The 22,621-nt window shown below is 42.7% G+C and overlaps 1 protein-coding gene across 2 annotated transcripts in view; it reads left to right on the top strand.

The window, feature by feature from the left end:
- MAPK11 (mitogen-activated protein kinase 11) overlaps positions 1 to 22,621 on the top strand; it is a 76,966-nt gene that overhangs the window by 17,864 nt on the left and 36,481 nt on the right. For both annotated transcript variants that reach the window (XM_033959249.1, XM_033959250.1), the window contains exons 2-3: positions 21,083 to 21,212; positions 22,179 to 22,237. In XM_033959249.1, the coding sequence (XP_033815140.1) occupies positions 21,083 to 21,212; positions 22,179 to 22,237 (189 nt within the window). The remainder of the gene's footprint in view (positions 1 to 21,082; positions 21,213 to 22,178; positions 22,238 to 22,621) is intronic.

Below are 22,621 nucleotides of genomic sequence, written 5' to 3'. Positions count from 1 at the left end.
TTACTAAGATGCGCTAGCATTTTTAGCGCACACAAACCCCTGCGCTACGTGGGAAAACTAGCGCCAACTCAATGCTGGCGTTAGCATCTAGCGCGCATGGCAATTCCTCCGCTCGCTAAGCGCACACTAAAACCACTATCGTAACTTAGTAAAAGGAGCCCTAAATGTATACTATTTTTATTAGTTAATTATTATTATTATTTTCCATTGCTCAATATGACTTCCTTTTTTAGGATTTGACACTTGTGCCAGAATATTTTTACTAAATTTAAGAAGTATTTGCCCTCTTTCAAATGGTATAGAGGTTTAAAAAAGGGAAAGGCATTAATGAAGTCATTAGGTACAATCTAGCCATTTATTTCTGCATGAATTTAAACAACTAAAAAAAAAAAGATAAATATAGCTCATCCAGTCATACAAGAAATGGCTCTACAGCAGGGGTGCCCACACTTTTTGGGCTTGCGAGCTACTTTTAAAATGACCAAGTCAAAATGATCTACCAACAATAACATTTTTTTAAAAACACAAAGCACACTGTACGCAGAGAAAATGTTAATTATCATTTATATTCCGCGGGTTTTCAAAGAGGTCAAGGCAGACGATTCTATGCAATGTCACCTCAGGAACAACTATACAAAATAGACAAATATACCCCCTCCCTTTTTACTAAATCGCAATACTGGTTTTTAGAGCAGGGAGATGCGCTGAATGCCCTGCGCTGCTCTCGATGGTCATAGGCTCCCTGCGCTAAAAAACGCTATTACGGTTTAGTAAAAGGGGGCCATAGTGCAAAATATAGACAGCAGATATAAATTCTTAAAACAGACACATTTTGATCACTAAACTGAAAATAAAATCATTTTTCCTACCTTTTTGTCTGGTGATTTCATGAGTCTCTGTTTGCACTTCCTTCTTCTGACTATAAATCCAATATTTTTTTCTTTATGCCCCTCCCCTTTTCTTTCTGTCTCTCTTTCTTTCTCTCTCCCCCTGCCCCCCCAAGCCATCGCGCCAATTTCTCCACTTCCCCGATTCTTTCCCTACCCCCTAAGCCACCATGCCGATTTCTCCCTGCTTCCACGAGCCAGACCAGAAATGTACAAGCGCCGGACTCACAAGACTTCACCTCTAATGTCAATTCTTACGTCAGAGAGGAAGTTCCAAGCCAGCCAGGCAGCGATTGGCTGGCCCAGAACTTCCTCTCTGACGTCAGAATTGATGTCGGAGGTGAAGTCTTGTGAGTCCTGCGCTTGTACGTGCCTGGCCTGGCTCAGGGAGGCAGGAAGAAAAAGATTGCCATCGACTCACATTGCCTTTGCGATCTACTGGTCAATCGCGCTCGACCATTTGGGCACCCCTGCTGTTATGGTATCCTGTCCTGACCTGAGGAAAGGGGTTTAGTCCCCCAAAAACTGCCTTATTTCCATTTCCTATTTATAAACTTTAATCAATAAGATACAATACTACTTGATTCTACCTTTTGTCGTTTCTGTTTTAATCATCTTGTCTTCACTCTTCTTTCTAGCCAGCATCTGTCCGTTCTTCCATGCAGCATCAGCCCCTTCCATCCACTGTCCGCCCTCTCCCCATTCCATATGGCATCTTCCCTCTTTTTATGCTCCTTCAATATACTGTCTATCCTGTGCCCCTTCTCTTCTCCTTTGAACATGATTGATTTCAGCTCTGCCACCTCTCCATTTTTCTCTCTCTGTCAACACCCCGTCCCCTATGCTCTGGCAAGTCTCTCTTTTCCTTTCTTTCCTTCACACCCCACAGTCTGGTATCTTCCCTTCCCTGATTCTCTGGCATCTCACTTCTTTCCTTTTCTTCCATCTCTCCCTCCCCCTCCATGCTCTGACATCTTCTCTTTCCTTTCTCCCTTCCTTTTCCCTTGGTCTGGCATACTTTCCTCCTTCCCTCCAATCCCTGGCATCTCGTTTCATTCCCTCCCTCATCTTCTTTCTCCCTCCAGTTGGGTGCAGCAAGTCTCTCCCCCTCTGCTCCCTTTCCTCCTTCTGTCACCCAAGGCCTGGCGTCATGTACTTCTTCAGGCAGCAGCATTCACAATTCGCTGCTGTTGCCAGCTTCGGGCCTTCTTCTCTGTTGGGTCCTGCCTTCATAGAAACAGAAGTAGGCAGGACCCGGTAGAGAGGAAGGCCTGAAGCTGGCAACAGCAGTGAATTGTAAATGCTGCTGCTAGCCAAAGAAGTTCATGACGCCAGGCCGAGCACCCAGGGCAGACTGCTACTCTTCCCCCCCACGACCCTCCTATCTCTCCCTCCCTCCCATCATGAGACTCTAAACAGCACTGCTCTACTCTAAGCAGGCTGCTTCAGCGCTTTCTCCTGCTGTGATTCCCTCTGGCATGTCACTGATGAGGGAAGGAGGGAGAGATAGGAGGGTCGGAACGGGTTTGGGGGGCGCCCGGGATGATGATGAGGCTGCTGCTGCTGCCAGCGAATCCAGCAAGGGTGAGGCCCCAAAGCACAGCACTGGCGAGCCCCCCTGACCATTTCAGGCCCTAGGCCTGTGCCTACTGGGCCTATCCTTCCCCCCCCCCCCCCATACGCCCTGACATCTCTCTCTTCCACTCCATGGTATGGTATCTCCTTTCCCTCCCTCCCATGGTCTTTGCATCTCTTTCCTCCTTTTCCTGATCTTCCTTCTCCCTCCTTCCCTCTCTCTCCCCAATTGGGTGCAGCAGCATTTCTCTTCCCCTCCCCCCATTGGGTACAGCAGTATCATCAGCATTTCTCTTTCCTCCCCCCTAATTGGGTGCAGCAGCATGATTCTTCCCCCTCCTCCTATTGAGTACAGCAGCAGCATCATCAGCATTTCTCTTAACCCCCCCCCCCAATTGGGTACAGCAGAAGCACCAGCATTTCTCTTCCCCCTCCCCCTCTAATTGGGTACAGCAGCATTTCTCCTCCCGTCTCACACACCCGGCAGATTCGCTATAGATAAAGGCAAGTTGCAAGTTTCCCTTCATCGCTGACCTATCTCCCAAAGGTCAGCGACAGAGGGAAGCTTACAACTTGCTGCTCTTGCTTACTTCGGGCCTTTCTCGTTGCCGGGTCCTGCCTTCGCGGAAACAGAAAGTAGGCAGGACCCGGCAGCGAGAAAGGCCCGAAGTAAGCAAGAGCAAGTAAGCTTCCCTATGTGGCTGGCCTATCTCCCTCATGCTCTGGGGCTCTAATGGTCCGTGCCGGCTTCTCTTCCCTACCCCCCCCCCCACCCCCCCGACGTAACTTCCGGTTTCGGAGGGAAGCTGGGTTCGAGTCGCTTCCTGGGGTTTGTTTTGTTTAAAGTCCGGCGGGAGTCTTTCGGCGGCTCTTCAGGCTGCGCGTTAAGCAGTAGTGGCAGCAGGATTCGGCAGACGACTGCCGGGCGGTAATGTAAATTTGCTGGGCGGAGCGCCCGGCTGAAAAGCGCTGGGGAGAACACTGATACTTCTACTAAAACTAAGTATCTTAATAAAAAATTTGACCCGCAACTTAGCCTGTGCTTTAGATTTTGGCCCCTTATGTGATTGAGGAAAGAGGGCATTGTTTCCCCAATCTGTTTGTACACTTTGGATTTGCTAGCCTCCTAACTTGAGTCTGTTAGTTTCTCTCACAAGCTGTATTTTCTACGTACATATTACTTCTAGCGTAGGGTCTGTGCTGAAGACATTCCTGGCTTTCCCTATACACTTCTCCCTCCGTATTCGCTGTGATAGGAGATTAACAGAACTGCAAATACAGAAAAACTGCAAATAACTTTTTCATATGTTATTCGCTGTTTTCTATTAAAAAACCATCGTGAATATGGTGAAACCGCGAATAACATGGTGGGAGACCTGGCCTGTTCCTGAAGGAGAGGCAAAACACGGTGAAGAAAGTGCTGGGAATCAGCGATTTTCTCTGTAAATGCTTAGAATCAGCAATTTCTCTATGCAAGCTGATGTAATTCGGGGGGAGGAGCCAACAAGCTAAAAAACCACGAATAATCGAAACCGCAATTGCTGAAACCGCGAATACGGAGGGAGAAGTATCTAGGATGTGCCAGTAGAAGTGTGGATTCTGTGAGAGAAACTGCTTTGAGATCTTCAGAACAGCGAATGTACGCGTATTTATTCTTTGTTTTAAGTTTGATATTAAACAAACCTGTTCAAGAATCACAGAGTCCAGCCTGGTAATATTTGGGCTACAAATTCAAAGAGTTAAACTGGCTGACAAATACAGTAATTGGAAAGGACTATCTTAAGCTTCTTTCTGAACGGTAAATTGGATTTCAACCATAAGTCACAGAGTACACTGACAAGGGACCTGTTACTATAAATGTACATACACAAAAACCCATCTGTCTGGATACCTGAGAAAAGGGAACCATAAAAAGACCTTGACTAGCTGAACATAAATATCGAGACCAGAGTATAAGGAATCAAAACATTTAGAAATCGGCTGGTGCTAGCCTGTGTAAGATTTTTAAGCAGACCTGCAAATTTGAAATGAATGTTTGTACAGGCAACCATCATAAAAAGTGAAAACTAAAAATTTCAAAATGTCCACAGTTAAGACGTCCTTTTATTAATACTGTGGGTTATTCCTATACCCTTCCATACTGCAGCTGTAAAATGGCAGGTTTTCTTTTTTACTGGTGGCCATGCTCTAGTGAGCACTTTCTGCTACTCATTATGCAGGTAATGAAGGCTCGCATGGTATTGCTGCATTAATTAGCGCACAGTAATTCCCATTCTCTAACCCCTGACAAAAATAATTAAAAATAATTTTGGCACATGTTTAGTACATAGAACATAGAAAATGACGGCAGAAAAGGGCCACGGCCCACCAAGTCTGCCCTCCCCAATGACCCACCCCCCTAAATTCTTCCTCGAAGAGATCCCACATGCTTATCCCATTTTCTTTTAACATCAGGCACGCAGCTGGCCTTGATTACCTGCAGTGGAAGATCATTCCAATGATCAACCACCCTTTCGGTGCAGAAATACTTCCTGGTGTCGCCACGAAGTTTCCCACCCCTGGAGTTTCTGCATAGAGAATGACACGGTGACAAAATTCATCACCGTCTCCGCGGATAACCGCGGGAAATAATCCCATGCCATTTTCTAGTGTCTATTTCAACCTCAGTCCTTCTACACCAGCATTCTTCAAAGCAAAGTTTGAGGGTCAGTGGTTGTGGCCATTCATACTCTGATTCTTCCCTCTCTCCTTAAAGAATGACATGAAGATGGTTTACCGCGGTTATCTGCGGGGACGGGGACGGTGATGAATTTTGCCACCGTGTGATTCCTCTGCACTCACCTGGAGTTACTGCAGAAAGCCTAAGCTTCATTAGGTATATTTTAGCACCTAACACAGCTTAGTAGAAGGGCTCCTATATTAAGCAGATCCATTTTGAACGTGCCGTGGCTTCATCTGGCAAGTCAAATTGCATTACGTTACAGTAATCAAAAAGTGGCATTATTAGTTTGCAAAAAAAGTTCATAAGTCCTGTGATATCATCCATAATTTTGATTTATAGAGAAGGTGTATTTAGAAAATGGAGCTTTAATAACTTTCTTGATTTGCAAATTTCAAGTTGAACCCTTCTAGGTATAATATCTTGAAAACAGTGGGAATATTAAATCTGCATTACACTACATTTATTGACTTCTATTCCGCCTTAATCTTTCAGTTCTAGGCGGATTACAGCAAGAGGAATCTGGACATTTCCAGGGAATTACTTTTCAAAGCTTATTATTAGACAAACATTGGATTAGGGAAAATACGCTTGAGTACCTGATTGTAAAAACTGCTTAGATAATCTTGATAGGCGGTATATAAAATCCTAATAAAACTTGAAACTTGATTAGCATTGCAGGACATATTTCCTAAATAACATCGTTTTGATTTCTTTCTGGAAGAGTCTGTAATCTGATATGGCGCCTAAGATTCTGACAACATCTTTATCTAGTTTTGTTACTTGGAATGACAGTAGGTCTTCTAACATTTTTAGCCTCTTTGATTAAGGGGGTAAATAAGGGGATTCATGTTTCTCAGAGGCCTTTTTGCTTCTTTCAGTGCAAGTCTATTGTTCAGATAAATTGGGACATAGCCCTGTAGTGCTTTAAACAACAGGCAATAGAATTTGATTAAGATTTGGCCTTTTACTGGGAGCCAATGTGTGTTTTTAGGTAGGCTGGTGTTAAGTGGTCATATTTGTTCATGGAAAAAATTAAACTTAAGTGCTGTATTTTTTTATTTTTATATATAGGTAGTTTGCAACGGATTTATCATTGATGCTGGACATGGTAGTTACAAGATGTTGCAATAATCTAGCATTCCCAAGATTAGGGATTGTACTAGGAGACAAAATTGTGACTCCAATTTTTTGCATGTGCGTTTTAGGTTGTGCATCTTTATGAAGGATTTTCAGACAGCGTTCATCTGTAATTGAAGAGATTGCATCTATCTATAGTGACCCCTAATACTTTTAATGTGGGTTCTAGTGGGTAAGTTAGGGAGTTAATTCTTATGTGGTTGCTTTAGTTTTTTATCATTCTCCATTAATAGAAACCGTGTTTTCTGCATTTAGTTGTAGTCTGTGGTTCTTCATCCAGGCTTATATTGTCCTAAAGTCCTTAATAAAGTAATTTGGACTATGTTTTCCAGTAGGATGTTTATATTTGTTTTCCTGTATTGGTGATGCATTTTCTTTTTTCATATCTGTATTTCCAGTGCAGGATTTATCATCTTTGATTTATTTATAAATTGCGTAAATATAAAAGTTAAAAAAAAAAAAAAGTAGTGTGATAATTAGCCATTATTTTTTAATAGTATCGATGGAGAATGTCTAACCATCAGGGGTAGGCTTAAAACAGTCTGGGATGATCATGAGATAGAGAAAATGGAACAAGAATCATTACACCAGCGTAAAGGTCAATGCATGCATTACACAGGTTCAACATGTCGTAGAGGGCACATATATAAATTTAAATAGCAGAATACTTGCAACAGTGATGGGCAATTTGACAAATTATGTCCAATCTATTTATGGTTGTCTACAGTAATTTTCAACGTAGTGCTCAGTGACCACCTGGCCAGTTGGGTTTTCAGGATATTCACAATGCATATATATACATGAAAAATTTGCATACCAAGGAGGCAGTTCATACAAATCTCTCATACATATTCATTGTGGATATCCTGAAAACTCCACTGGCCAGGTAGTCCCTGAGGACTGGGTTGAAAACCACTAGTCTAGAGGATGATAAGGCATCAGTTCATAATGACCAATGTTTTTGTGACCACCAAAAAGCAAATGGTTACTCTGATCCCTTTTGGCTAACTTGGGGGGGGTGCCTTTACTAAACTATGCTAAGTGCTAATGTTTAATTAACATAGCTTAAAATGATGCACCACGAGATGCGCTCGTTCATCCTACATAGTAACATAGTAGATGACGGCAGATAAAGACCCGAATGGTCCATCCAGTCTGCCCAACCTGATTCTTTTTAAATTTTTCTTCTTAGCTATTTTTTCTGGGCAAGAATCCAAAGCTCTACCCGGTACTGTGCTTGGGTTCCAACTGCCGAAATCTCTGTTAAAACCTACTCCTACTCTAAACCCTCCCAGCCATTGAAGCCCTCCCCAGCCCATCCTCCCCCAAATGACCATTTACAGACACAGACCGTGCAATTCTGCCCAGTACTGGCCTTAGTTCAATATTTGATATTATTTTCTTTTTCTAGATCCTTTGTGCTCATCCCACGCTTCTTTGAACTCAGTCACCGTTTTCCTCTCCACCACCTCTCTCGGGAGCGCATTCTAGGCATCCACCATCCTCTCCGTAAAGTAGAATTTCCTAACATTGCTCTTGAATCTACCACCCCTCAACCTCAAATTATGTCCTCTGGTTTTACCATTTTCCTTTCTCTGGAAAAGATTTTGTTATACGTTAATACCCTTCAAGTATTTGAACATCTGAATAATATCTCCCCTGTCCCTCCTTTCCTCTAGGGTATACATATTCAGGGCTTCCAGTCTCTCCTCATATGTCTTCTGGTGCAAGCCTCCTATCATTTTTGTTGCCCTCCTCTAGACCGCCTCAAGTCTTCTTACGTCTGTCGCCAGATACGGTCTCCAAAACTGAACACAATACTCCAAGTGGGTCCTCACCGATGACCTGTACAGGGGCATCAACACCTTCTTCCTTCTACTTGCTACACCTCTCTTTATACAGCCCAGCATCCTTCTGGCAGCAGCCACCGCCTTGTCACACTGTTTTTTCGCCTTTAGATCTTCAGTATCTGCCAAATTAGAGCATACTAATCAGGTGCTAAAATAAATAAATATGATTGAGAGGAGGTGTGCCAGGTGTGAGCATTCCTTCGCTAAAGTTTGGTGAATTCACATTATAATGAGCTAGCTGAGGTGTAGGCATTTCTAGTCCTTGAGACAAGCAGGTCAGGTTTTCAGGATAATCCACAATGAATATATATATGAGGTGGATTTGCATACACTGCCTCCTTGAGATGCAAATCTACCTCATGCATATTTATTGTGGATATCCTTAAAACCTGACCTGCCTATGGCTCTTGAGGACCGGAATTGCCTACCCCTGATTTAGCTGGTTAGTGCAGGATTACTGCATGAGCCTACAAAATCAGTGGCAGTAAGTGTTCATTCACACAGTAACTTTTTTTTGTTTGTTTTGTTTTTGTTTTTAATGGTCACTAGTACAAAAAAGATAGAAAATGGACTTAGCATGTCTGAAAAACATGTGCAAGTGCTGTTTTTATCACTGCTATATGTACAGTCTGTAACATGAACATATGGCACACATTTTCAGCATTGCTCTACTCACTCACTCACTTCATCCACTTTTCCTACAATGACTTTAACCTCTTTGAAAATAATTCTTCTGTATGACCTTCAAACCAGGACGTCATAGTTTCCTTGATGCCTTCATTACTTGAAAACCGCTGTCCACGTGAAGATTTCTTCAAAACTTGGAACAGGAAATAATTTGAGGGAGCCAGGTCAGGACTGTAAGGTGGATGGTTCAATTGTTTAAACCCACATTCTCAGATGGCAGCCTATGATTGTTGCGACATGTGAACCGGCGCATTGTTGTGAAGAAGCAGCATACCGGCAATGAGTTTTCCTTGACTTTTCTCCTCGATTGACTCCCACAAAACGATCATTGTGTTGGTGTAACTCACTGATTACAATTGTCTTGTGTGGCATGAACTCCGGAAGCAAAAGTCCTTCATCATCCTGCAGAATTTTCTGTCTTGACCTTTATTGGGATGGGGGAATGACATGTGCTTCCACTGCATTGACTCCATTTTGGGCTCGGGATCTCTGTGATAGACCAGTGTCTCATCTCCAGTCACCAAATGATGAAAAAAATTCACTTGGTCTTCACAGAGCATCTCCAAGTTCTCCTGACAGCACTGGAGCCTCATGGCCTTTTGACATGGCATTGGCATTCTTGGAACCTACCTTGCACTGACCTTAGACACGCCCAACTTATCATGAATTATTTTCCAAACTGTACCTGCCGAGATGCCCATTTCTACAGCTATTCGGAAATCCTTAATTCACCTGTCTGACAAAATTAAATCCTTGCTTCCAAGTTGCTTCCACAGGCTGTCCAGTGTGAGGGTCATCTATCTACCCCACTTAAACTGCTTGCTCCAAAATTTTACTTTGTAAGATTATGGGGCAGACTCACCATAAACTGCAGCTATACATTCTTAGACCTCCTTTGGCTTTTTCCTTTCTTTTCTGAGAAATTTTATCACTGAAGGGTGCTCCAAATCTAGTAGTTTCTTACTTGATTCGCATGAGGATTCTCCTGACATCCTGTCTCTTGGAATGTTAGACTTGCACTGAGCCACAACTATGCATGAGTAACCTTGAGACATGTCATACCATGCACAGACTGGTTTCAACACGCTCGCTACTTTCTTTCATACTCAGATAAATTGAACACCTATATCCTATATAATAAAACGCTAGCCGCGCATGCGCACTCAGACCTGCATGATCTGTGATCCATAGGTCCGTGGTCAGAGTGCGTATGTGGCGGCCAGATCGGGAAAGCACAGCCGGTGACTCCCTCCTCCCGCCCTCACTCACCGCCAAAACCACCACCGCCAAAGCCTCCTCCTTCTCGCCGGCTCACCCGCGTTTAAATTGAGAAAAGCGCTGCACCGCGCTAACGCTGGCTTTGCCATCTTCTGTCCACTGCGGCCCGCCCTCTCTGACTACTTCCTGTTTCCGCTAGGGTTGGCCGCAGTGGATAGAAGACGCCGAAGCCAGCGGTAGCGCGTTGCAGCGCTTTTCTCACAATTTAAATGCGGCAGCTAGGAAGGAGGCGGCGGGAAATGCTGCTTCTGCACAGGGAAGTGTGTATGTGGGGGGGAAATGCTGTTTCTGGTCAGGGAAGGCCAGGAAATGCTGCTATTGCACAGGGAAGTGTGTGTGTGTGGGGGGGAAATGCTGCTTCTGGACAGGGAAGGCCAGGAAATGCTGCTGTTGCACAGGGAAGGGTGGGAAATGCTGCTATATTCTAGCACCCGTTAATGTAACGGGCTTAAACACTAGTATATATATAGATAGATATAGATATACATACATATATACAGTCACAGTCAAACCTCGGTTTGCGAGTGTTTTGCAAGATGAGCAAAACACTCAAGCAAATCGTGCCTTGCAAACCGAGCATTGACTCAATTTGCGAGCCCCTCCCCCACGAGAACCAGCATCGCCCCACCCGCGAGCCTCCCTCCCCCAAGAACAGGCATTGCCCGCCCAAATCCTTATCCTGATCTGGCACCAGCACGCAGCACCAACCCACAGGAAGTGCCGGTGCCTGAAGATCCTGCCTCTTGCTGCTGGGCCTTAAGCATCTGCGCATGCTCAAGGCCTTCTAGCTTCTGCTCTCTCTGATCAAGCGAGCTTCCCTTGGGGAAACCCACTTTGATATAGGAGCGCTTTGGTTTACAAGCATGCTTCTGGAATGAATTATGCTCGGAAATCAAGGTTCCACTATATTTTTATATATATAAAAATATAGTGGAACCTTGATTATATATATCTGTTTGGAAAGGGAGGGATATAGTCCCTCCCTCTCCAAACAGACACCACCAACCCCCCTCCCGGACTCAGAGAAAGGACCCTAGGCCTTCCTTGATTCCCTGGTGATCTAGCAGCGTGTTGGGGCAGGAGAGATTCCCACTTGCTCCAGCCTATGCTTTTTCAGCAATGAAAATGGCTGTAGAGTTGCTCGAGACTGCTGCTGGAAGTCTCTGCAGCCATTTTCATGCTGAAAGAGCATGGGCAGGAGCAAGTAGGAATTGCTCCTGCCTCAATGCGCCGGTGGACCACCAGGTGGTTTTAGGTGGAGCAAGGGTGGAAAAATATATATGGCAAAAATTCGTCTATATGGAAAGTAATTTTATAACAGGATGCCTAGGTTGTGAGGCCAAGTAGGCACCTATTTTGGATCTATTTTATGTAGTAAAAACTCACTGGTGCCAATATATCTTTATAAAATATTAGCAGAAATCGTGGCTAAATAACTTGCATACATTTGTTCTAGCTTAGAAGTTGCATGCAACTCTATGTAGTTTATGAGCAACACTTGTAAAATATGATTTTGGCTGTAGTCCACCCCTATTCCATCCCTAAACATGCATACGCCAGAGTTAGAGTAATTTTATCAAAAGCATTTTACGTGTACATTGCGGTATATATGGACAAAAAAGTATTTATAAGCTTACCCCTGTGGAAGGTTAATTCTGGATTTAGGTGCTAGAAAAGCATCCTTGACAGAGTTTCAGAAGAGACCTTTGATGTATTACTTCATTCTTTCTGCTTTTGATCTCCCTCTTTCTGTACCCAATTGTTCTTTTCTTAATTGCTTTGTCACATTGCCTGTTTGTACTGAAGTTGTCATAGATGATTGGAAAGAGGCCAATGTAATGGCCAGCTTTTAAAGAGCGTTCCAAGGGTGATCCAGGAAATTACAGACCTGTAAGCCTGACGTCAGTGCCGAGCAAAATGTAGAAACTATTCTAAAGAATAAAATTGCCAAACACTTAAATAAACATAGTTTAGGGGTCAGAGTCAACATGGATGTTGCCAAGGAGAACCTTGCCTCACCAATAAGCTACATTTTTTTTAAAGCTGTGAATAAACATGGATAAAGGTGAGCCGGTTGATGTAATATAGTAGAATCCCAACCGGTAAATTACCAGTGAAAAAAAATGTCCCCCGAAGCACCTGTGGCAGCAGTACTGAGCCGCAAACTCCCCTCAAGCCCCAAAGAACTACAAGCGGCGGCAGTCCTGAGCTGTGAACCCCATCTACCTCCTGAACCAAAGCACCAGTGTAGCAGCATCCTGAGCTGCAAATTCCCCCCCTCTTTCTCTCAAGCCTCCAAGCAACTGAGAGACTAACCCCACTCTTTCTCGCCCTGAAGCACCAGTGTGGCGCGGTCCTGAGCTGCAAAGCCCTCCTCCCTCCCTTCCTCAAGCCTTGAAGTGGCAGAAGCAGGTGGAGGTTCTGAGCTGCGAACCCCTTCGTTCCCTCTCTCCCTTACCCAAAGCGCAGCAGGAGGCAGCCTCAAAACAGGCCTCTCGCAGCCAGCCCCGGAAGGGCCTTTCCTCCGACGCTGGCCACAAGCAGCCTGCTTTGAGGCTGCCTCCAAAACCAGCATTGATGCGCGATTGACACCTGATCAGCTGCCACTTATAAGGCAGCCACCGATATCAGCGCTGGTTCAAGAATCTGGGCCAGAGAGTTTAGTTAAATGGCCAATTCTCCCAATGGAGGAATGTGAATGGATCTATACTGGGACTGGTGCTTTTTAACATTTATAAATGATTTGGAAATGGGGCTGATAAGAGGAGTTTACATTGAATAGTTTTGTCTCATCTGCCAAAGTTGTTAATTTACAAGAAGACCTTAGGAAATTGGAAACCTAGGCATCTAAATGGCAGATGAAATTTAATGTGAACAAGTGCTCTGTCTTTGAAGCATTGTCATTAATTTACTCTCTATAGAGATCAAACTGACCAGCTTGCAGTACCCCCAACCTCCTCCTTACTTCTGCTTTTGTGGAAATAGGTATTCCAGTGGTCTAGGATCTTTTCATTCTCTAAAGCAGAGGTTCTCAACACGCAGTACATTTACCCCAGGGGGTATGTGTACCACTGTCAGGGGGTACACGGTGCAGTGTGTTTCATAATCCTCCTCCTGCCATTGCATATCTCCCGCCTTTCTCAGCTTCTCTCCCCTGCCTTCCCCCCCACCCCCAGACTAGCAGCGGCAGCTTACTATGTACTTTTAACTTCCCTACACAGCAGCCACTAGCATTAGTTTAGCCTTGGGGCCTTTGCTAGGCCGGCCCACCTCTGACGAAAAAAGAAGTTGCTTCATCAGAGGTTGGCCAGCCTAGCAAAGGCAGCCTGATGGAACCGTAGCTAAACTAACACTAGCAGCAGCTGTGTGGGGAAATTAAAAGCACACAGCTGCTGCTAGGGAAGGTAAGATATGATTTGATACAGACGTTTAAATACTTGAAAGGTATTAATAAAGAACCAAATATTTTCCCGAGAAGAAAAAATGATAAAACTAGGCATAATTTGAGGTTACAGGGAGGAAGACTTTAGGAGCAATGTTAGGAAATTCTTCAAGAAGAGGGTGGTAGATACCTGGAATGCCCTCCAGAGGAAAACAGTGATGTAATTCAAAAAAAGTGTGGGATAAAAATAGAGGATCTTTAATTAGAAAACAAAGGATGTAAATTAAAAAAACTAAGGCCGGTATTGGACAGACCTGCATGGTCTGTGTCCCATATATAGTGATTCGTGTAGGATGGGCTGGGGTACGCATCAGTGGGAGCTCCACTAATATGGAACATGAGGTTGTTACTGGCCAGATTTTACGGTAGATATCCTGCAAACAACGGGATGGTTGGATAGGCTGGAGTGAGCTTTGATGGCAACTTCAGCATTTGGAACCTAGGACAATACCAAACTTTACAGTCTATGGAGCCTAAACACCTTTTAGAATTTATTGAATCAAAAGAAAGGTTGGTAACCATGTCTAGTGATGTATGACCTACCATCTGGCTGTAATTCGGGAATCTAATGCCGTGACCTTAAGTTAATTTTTGTTATTTCTGATGGAAGTTTATTTCTTTTCTTGATCCTCATTTTTGTGGACTAAATAAGAGATAGTTAATGTTTCCTTTATATGTTTTATTGAATATAATTTCTGGATCTGTAGCAATTTGCAAATGCAATGCTTGTATTAAAAATGGAAAATCTTATAAATAAATACAATTTTTAAAAAAACTTTACAGTCTATGGCCCAGAAATACCAAAGAAGAGACAAGTTAATTTAATTATGTCTTTGTTTAATGGGTATAACTTATGGGCAGACTGAATGGACTGTTCAGGTTTTTATCTACTGTCATTTACTTTGGGTTAGATTCACTAAGCCATCTGATCCGCGGCCGGGGATGGGGGGGGGGGCTGATTCACGATGCATCCTCATGCAAATTATTGCAATCGGAGGCTCGCCCCAAACCGACCACACGGATCGCTGAAGAGTCATCCCAACGCAAGAGCAGATCAGCTTCTTTGCCTGTTGATGGTCTGCGCATGCTCTCTGCGCAAGGAAGAGCTGGAAGAAACTTTCTCACAAAGCCAAATATCTAGTCCCTCTTCCTCTCCTCTAACATCCTCTGAAGTGCTTAAATAGTTAAGCATGTAGCCTGTCGCACTTAGTTCAAGGTATTAGGCTGCTGGGGTAACTCAGCAGTTTATTGCGGGCATTTACATGCATGTCAGCCTGCGGTGCATTTCTACCACTACTCTTTCACTTATACTTGGTCTAGACAGTATCACTGTTAGATCAGATGCCGTGGACCATATTTTCTAAAGTGTCACCTTTTGGGAAGGAGCCACTGACATCTTACGGTTTAAGAAGGGCAGATCTCAGGGTGGGCTAGGTGAGGTTGTTCTGGGCTCTTCGGTATAATGGTACGACACAGCACCGGGTCAAGCTACAAGAAACCCTGGGGGCAATTCAGAATATTCAATAAGCTTGCTGGCACCTAGGAATTAGGGAGACCGAAATGAAGAAGTCCGTGCCGCCCCAACATCATCTATAATGCGGCAGAGTGAATTCCAGAGTGGAGAAGGCCGAAGCAGCCTGTTTAGAGTGCTGCTGGCCTGATGCTGCTTTGGATGAAGGGTATATAGAGCTCGCTCGCAGTCGGCGGTGTTCGGATAGGAGGGAAGGATGGAGGGTCAGGGGGGGTTTGGCTGCGCGGCAGGGGGAGGGCACGTCGAAGAGTTGCTGCCAGCAAATCCCGGGACTGGGGCTTACTTTTGGGGTAGGGCTTATATTAAGACCTACCCTGAAAATCATGCTAGGGCTTATTTTCTGGGTAGGTCTTTTTTCGGGGAAACATGGTATGTAAGACATGGAAAAGTAGATTTTGAGAAGAAAGCAGAAAAATGGAAAAATAGTTGAATGTTAAAACGACAATGCTAAAGATAGATACAGGGCAGAAAGTGAAGAAGTCTGAGAGAAAAACAGTCAATGGAAAATAGGGCCCTGGAAACACAGATAAGAGAACAGACAGAAGGAAGTGCAACTGAGACTGGGAAAAGATGATTAGAAAACTAAAATCACCAGACAACAAAGATAGGGAAAATGATTTTATTTTTAATTTAGGGATTGAAATGTGTCAGTTTTGAGAATTTATATCTGCTGTGTATATTGTGTGTGTGTGTGTGTATATGAAAAATTAATGGAAGAAATTGAATTACAATTAGTAGTGGGGCAGGGTCTGGAGCGGAGCTTGGGCAGGTCTGGGGCGAAGCTTGGACGGTCAGTAGTCAGGGTACTCGGTTGATATTCGTTAGTCTTGGGGGGTTCTTGGCTTGAAAACGTTGAGAAACACTGCTCTAAAGAAGCTTTGGAAATGACAGAGAGTGGAGCCACCAGCACATCCTTCAGTACTCTCAGGTATATCTATTTAAGAATGATGCTAATCGGGAACAAGTTCTAGCACAGAGTACTGGAGACAAAACTTGGTGAGATTTAATCATTCAGAAACAATGGTAGAAGAGGGAGAAAACCACAGATAAAGTACAACCTGTGAAAACACAGTAAGCCAGTACAATCCTTCACAAGCTTTTTATTTTTATTTTTTTTCAGCTGTGACCCCATTTTAAGTCATGCTTCACTTCAGGCCAGCTTTTAGTTTTGACTGAGAGTGGGTGCCTCAGGTCTCGCTGCTCTTGGCCTGTGTGAGTTGATGATGATACTGCTTTGGTTTTTTGTTGTTGTTGTTTTTTTTTTTTTTGCAGTTCTCATCTGACCCCCAAATGAGGATTGTGCTACTCGCAGGGAACCACTGAAATAATAATAATTTATTTTCTTATATACCGCCCTACCAACAGTTCTGGGCGGTTCACAATAAGGAATAAAACTGAACAATTCAGCGAAAAGGATACAATTTCATATTAAAAAAACAATACATCGTAAGCAATCAAATGCAGTAGAGACTAGTATACAATTTAAAATATTAAAAAGTCTAATGAAAAGAAACACATTATAAAAAGGCCTACAGCAGTTTTCTTCTAAAAACAGATCAACAAGTAATTGAACCCATCAGAATTAAAAAACATCAATCTAATTTATCAAATAAATATGTTTTTAAATTTTTCCTAAATGTAGTCCTTTTCATGTTCTTCAGTCTCTTCTTTTGTAGGTAGAATTTTAGTAATTAGAGTGAAAAGTTGATCTCATTATAAAGTAGATGAGATGGGTATGTAAAAGGAATAATTATGTAACAAGCTGTTTGTTAAACTGAGAATAAAACAAAATTGGAACATAAGGCAAATTATAGAGAACTGTTAAATTATATGGAGATTACAAATAGCAGCTTGTTAAAATTGCATGGATTTTATCTTGGCACTTCTGCAAATTTTTATGACCTTTCATTAATAACAGCCATTAAACACCACATTTTTCACATTTTCAGTTGAGCCACCTAGTAGTCGACTTTCTAAGAGTATTTTTTATCTTGTCTTGCCCCTTCTTCAAATTCAAGCTGTTTGTATAAATTTTTCTATGGGTAAAGTTTATACTCAACGTGCATTACAGTTCATAATCATAGGCATAAAACATGAAGCAAAAGGGTTGGTTCTGCACAGCTATGCAATAAGTTGCCAGACGTGCTGCGTTTATATAAAAGCATTAAACAATTTTGAAAATTGCTTAAGACACACTTGTTTGTGCAGGCATTTAATGACGTATGAATGTTAAAATTATGATTTATATGATTTTTTTATTGTTGTTGTTTTGTATGTGTATGAATTATGTTGATTGGAACTCACCTAGTTATTAGGTGGGTGGTAAGTTGTGGGTTATTTTTTTTTTGTTTTTTTTAATAAATAAGTTGGCTGCTAATTGGTGTTAATAGCAAAGACCAAATTGGCAGTTGCATGTGCAACTGACCTTAATCGCTATTTTAAAAACTGCATGAGCAATTTCTGTTTCTTCTAGGAGAACATAGGCAGGTCAGGGGCATGCCTAGGAGTTAACATACACAGTTTATAGAATAATAGGAGTTACGCACATAGCGACCAACAGTTACACTAGCAATTACACCAGCCTTTGACATGGCATAAGTCTGTGTGCCTAAGGTTAGATGTGAAACTTTGAACTTATCCTAGTATTCTATAACATTGGTTCCGTGTGTGCTGTTATAGAATTTGCATTAAACGCACATCATCCTAGTGCCTAAATTTCAGCACCTTTTATTGAATTTACCCCTCTATAATCGTTACCATACGAAAAATTACACTATGAAAGTGTGAAACAGCATACAATAAAAATGTACACTATCAGGCTCATAATCAAAAAACAGACATCCAAAAAGCACCCTAAATCAGCACTTGGACGTTCTAATCACCAGGACGCCCAAGTGCCAATAATCAAAACCGTCTTTCTGTACGTCTAGCGAAGTATTCCAGTCTCTGTGTGTCCAGAGCATGAGATGGGTGTGGTAGAGGCATGTTTTGGGTGGTCTCAAGAGTGGGTTAGACATGGACGTCTTGGAGTGATAATCAAACATTTTGCAAGACATCCTGGATGGAACTTATATGTTTGGAACTAGACCTGTTTTAGAAGGGTCTAAGTGCCACAAAGATGCCCAAACTGATGAGATAACTATTGCATGCATCAAGGTAAGACACCCCCCACACTCCCCCAGTGCTCACTGACCCCCTTTTACCATACAAAGATGAGAACACAAAAAGGTACATTACCTGTCTTTAAAACAGCAGCATCTGCTATGGGGAAGCCTAGTAGAGCTGCACACATGTGTTTTAAGTAGCCTGGTGGGTGGGCTAGTGAACCTTAGAGAGAAGGACTCAGGCCCATAAGCCACTCTAACCACTATATTTATGGTAGAACATGTGAGCCCACCCAAATCCTACTACGCTGCATATAGATACCACTTACAGCCATAAGTGCTATTGGGGTGATACACAGGAGGGTAGAGTAGGGTTTGTTTTTTTTTAGGGGGGAGGTTGGATGGCTCACCATAAATTATAAGAGGGTTATAGTGAGATATACAGCTGGCACCCTTTATGTGAAGTTCATAGTAGTGCCCTCTAAGGTGTCCCATTGCTTTCTCAGGATGCCTGTGTGGCCAGTCCTAATCACCAGGATGCCCAAGTGCCGATAATCAAAACCTTCTTTCTGTACGTCTAGCGAAGTGTTTCAGTCTCTGTGCATCCCCACCCATGCTGGCCCCACCCATGTCCAAATGGTCAGGATTAGGACATTTTCAACCTGGATGTTTTTCTAATCAAAAATGGGCTATAAAGTTAGACATCCCAGTGGTCAAGATGTCTAAGTAGATGATTTTCAAAAAATATATATATTTGGACGTCCAGCAGTTTGCAATTCGAAAATAGCCACTTTTGTTCCTCCAACTTTGGATGTTCAGCTGGAAACGTCCAAGTTGAACTTGATGGTTTATTTTAAAATGCATAGAAGTAGGACATCGTAATACTATGGCATTTGGGCAGGACAGCAACAATGTCATATTCCTGTTACACGGATGCCGCATGTCAAGAATTTGGTAACACTAAATAATATTTGACACGGGGAGGGTAAAAGTATCTTCTTTCTTGTTAAACAGAATTATAATATATGGTTATGATTGATGGGTTGCATCAAAGAAAAAAATATTCTTTTACTATACTAGTGCAGAAGAGATGATCATTTGAAGATACCATGATAGGCTGCTCCTTTGAATAGATTCACAATTGGGACTGACAGGTTATTGAAGATATAAAATTGTGCCATTTAACCGTATCTATTTTATTATTTAGTAGACTACACGGCTTCTGCACTGTAATTGCTAAGGAGCCACGGTCTAGTCACAGAGGCCATGTGTTGAAGCCATATCAAGACTAAAATACTATAAAATTGTCCTGAATTAAGGAAGGAAGCTGCCAGGTTAATTTCCCTCATGTATTTGCCACTCAGGGATATTCCTTGAACTCCTCTAATTGACTGATAGCTACCATTGCAAAAGACTTTTGCTGGAGACTCCCAGAGGAGCTCTTAAATGAAATCACTTTTCTTTAATGTTGTAAGGTAATAAAATTTGATATTTTATATATATATACTAGTGTTTTAGTCCATTACATTAACAGGTACTAGAGTAGATGTCTGTCTGGTTTTTATTTGTCTCTCTCCTTGGTCGCTGTCTGTCATTCTTTCTGTCTGTGTCTCTCCATGGCCCCCTGTCTCTCTATCTTTATTTCTAACTCTATCCTCTACCCTCAATCCTGCATGTGCCCTTTTTTCTTTCTCCTCTCCACTTCCTTCCAACGTCTGCTCCCCTTGTCCCCCACACTTCCATTCAGTGTCTGTCTCCCTCTCTCTACCCCTTCCATCTACTGTTCACCCTCTGTCTTGCCCCTTCCATTCACTGCTCTCTCTTCTTTTTCCATTCAGTGTCCGCCCTCTCTCTCTCTCTCTCTCTCTGTGTTCCATATGGCATCTCCTCCTTCCTTTTCTCTTGGTCTGGTATACCTTCCTCCTTCCCTCCATGCCCTGCCATGTCTTCTTCCCTCCAAGCCATTCTCTCCCCCTCTGCTCCCTTTCCTCCTTGAACTTCATCGGGCAGCAGCAGCAGCATTCACAATTCATTGCTTTTGCCAGCTTCAGGTCTTCCTCTCTGGCGGGTCCTTAGTCAGGACCCACCAGAGAGGAAGGCCTGAAGCCGGCAACAGCAATGAATTGTAAATGCTGCTGCTGCCTGAAGCACAGGAGGTAGACGCTTCTCTACCCTCCCAGCCCAACCCCCGGTGACTCTCTTATGTCTCCCTCCCATGCGACATGATCTTAACAAACCTCCCTCCAGCGTTGGCAGCCGTAGCATGCTAAACAGCTTTCTCCTGCAGTTGAGTCCTTCTGTCGCGTCACTGATGATGTCACCAGCAGAAGACTCACTGGCAGGAGAAAGCCACGAAGCAGCCTGTTTAGCGTGCTGCAGCTGCCAATGCTGGAGGGAGGTTTGTGCCGGTATGTGGCTGTGAGTTTGGGCGATTTCGGGCCTCCTACGACCCTCGTCTTTGTAGAGCAGGGAATCCAGCGCTGGCGGCGAGTCCTATCGGCGAGTGTAGGTAGGTGTAAGGCTGGGGACTCGCGCATGCGCACTCCTGCGGCCACAGACCTATGGATCATGGAAGCACACAGATAGGAATGCGCATGCGCGGCTAGGGTTTTATTATATAGGAGATATATATATATATATATATATATATATATATATATATATATATATATATATATATATATATATATATATATATATAAAAACATACTGCCTGTAACATAAGCAGTTTACAAATAACCATACATATCATAGATCACAAATACAAACGCAACACGCAAACTATTTGCTCTGAATCATGTTGCAAGTCATTCTTTTATATCGTATGTGTTGAAAAAGTATATCAAATTATTTGTGTCATCACTTCTAGCTCAGCTTATGATACTAAAACAAGACAGAAGGTGGCAGTGAAAAAGCTTTCTCGGCCTTTCCAGTCTCTTATCCACGCGAGAAGGACTTACAGAGAGCTGAGATTGCTTAAGCACATGAAACATGAAAATGTAAGTGGACAGTCTTTAGATTTTCATTCCATTTGTTGCATTTCTTGAAAGGTTTTAATGTTTGCAAGGTGTTTTGCGGTGGAGGCCTTGGCCACACTTATCCAAATGCACGTTTTCTTTAAAATCTGAAACAGGTTACATACTTGTACGTTTTGGTACTCTTGCCAACTGAGTAATTCACATGATTGTAAAGAAATTGCCAATTATTTGGTGATTAAATAAGAGGCTAAGTCAGCTCTTCTATGATAGCACTTAAACACTGTACTGAACGGTTTTGCACACCAGAGGGGAATTTGTAATGCATAAAGGCCTTCTGCTTAGGTAGCAGAGAACTGGCATGTATGCTAAATGTAATGATCATCAACTTTTCTATTCCTCTAGTCCAGGAGTCGGCAATTCCGGTCCTCGAGAGCCGGAGCCAGGTCAGGTTTTTAGGATATCCAAAATAAATATGCATGAGATAGATTTGCATCTCAAGGAGGCAGTGCATGCAAATCCATCTCATACATATTCATGGTGGAGATCCTGAAAACCTGACCTGGCTCTGGCTCTCGAGGACTGGAATTGCCTACCCCTTCTCTAGCCTTTAAAAAAAAAAAAAAAAAAACTTTCACCAAGAAAATGTACTTCAGTATTTTCTCTTATAGTAAGGGTATAAGTAGCAGAGAATTTTTTGTTGAATTTTTAAACTGGCCATATGCTTTGTTCTGAATGTCTTTAGAAGTAGAGCAGTAATGATGTCAGTTAGACATATCTTAACCTTTATTATTTCTTTATTTGTACAATGCTGTTGTCTTAAGATAGGTTTAACAGCCTTAGGCGTGGGTTTTTTTTTTTTTTACTTGTTAATATAGGGTTCCTTTTATTAAGGCGCGCTAACCAATTTAGCGCACCTTAATAAAAGGATCCCATGGTTAGGTTTTTTTGAAAGAGTTTACTGATAACTTACTTTTCTCTCTATTTCAGGTAATAGGATTATTAGATGTATTTACGCCTTCAACTTCAAAAGAAAACTATAATGAGGTGTAAGTCCTGCTTGATATTAATGGGGGAGGGTAGGTTGGGGGGGAAATTTATTTTTAAAGTGAAAGCTTAATTTTCATCGTTCCTGCTTTTCACTTATCCATACCCACCAAGTGCATATAATATGAACGGAGTATTTTTTTCCCATGTTGTGGTATGGGCTGTTATTCCATAATACTCGTGTTACCTGAGTACTCAGCTGGTACGTGTCTGTTTCAAGGCTGCCCTCTGTTTAGAATTCTGTTATTTTGAAGGCAGTTTCCACATAAAACAGGGTTTTGTGAGCTGAGGTGGGCATTTTGAAAATTGCTCGACACATTAGTTGCACTTTCTTGACTTGCCCGCTGGCATTCCTGTTCCACCTGCTTCGCTGTCTCAATGAGAGG

This window comes from Geotrypetes seraphini, chromosome 9 (assembly GCF_902459505.1).
Source record: "Geotrypetes seraphini chromosome 9, aGeoSer1.1, whole genome shotgun sequence".
NCBI lineage: Eukaryota > Metazoa > Chordata > Amphibia > Gymnophiona > Dermophiidae > Geotrypetes > Geotrypetes seraphini.
The sequence above is the reverse complement of the archived record's forward strand: the minus strand, read 5'-3'. Positions and strand labels throughout refer to the sequence as shown.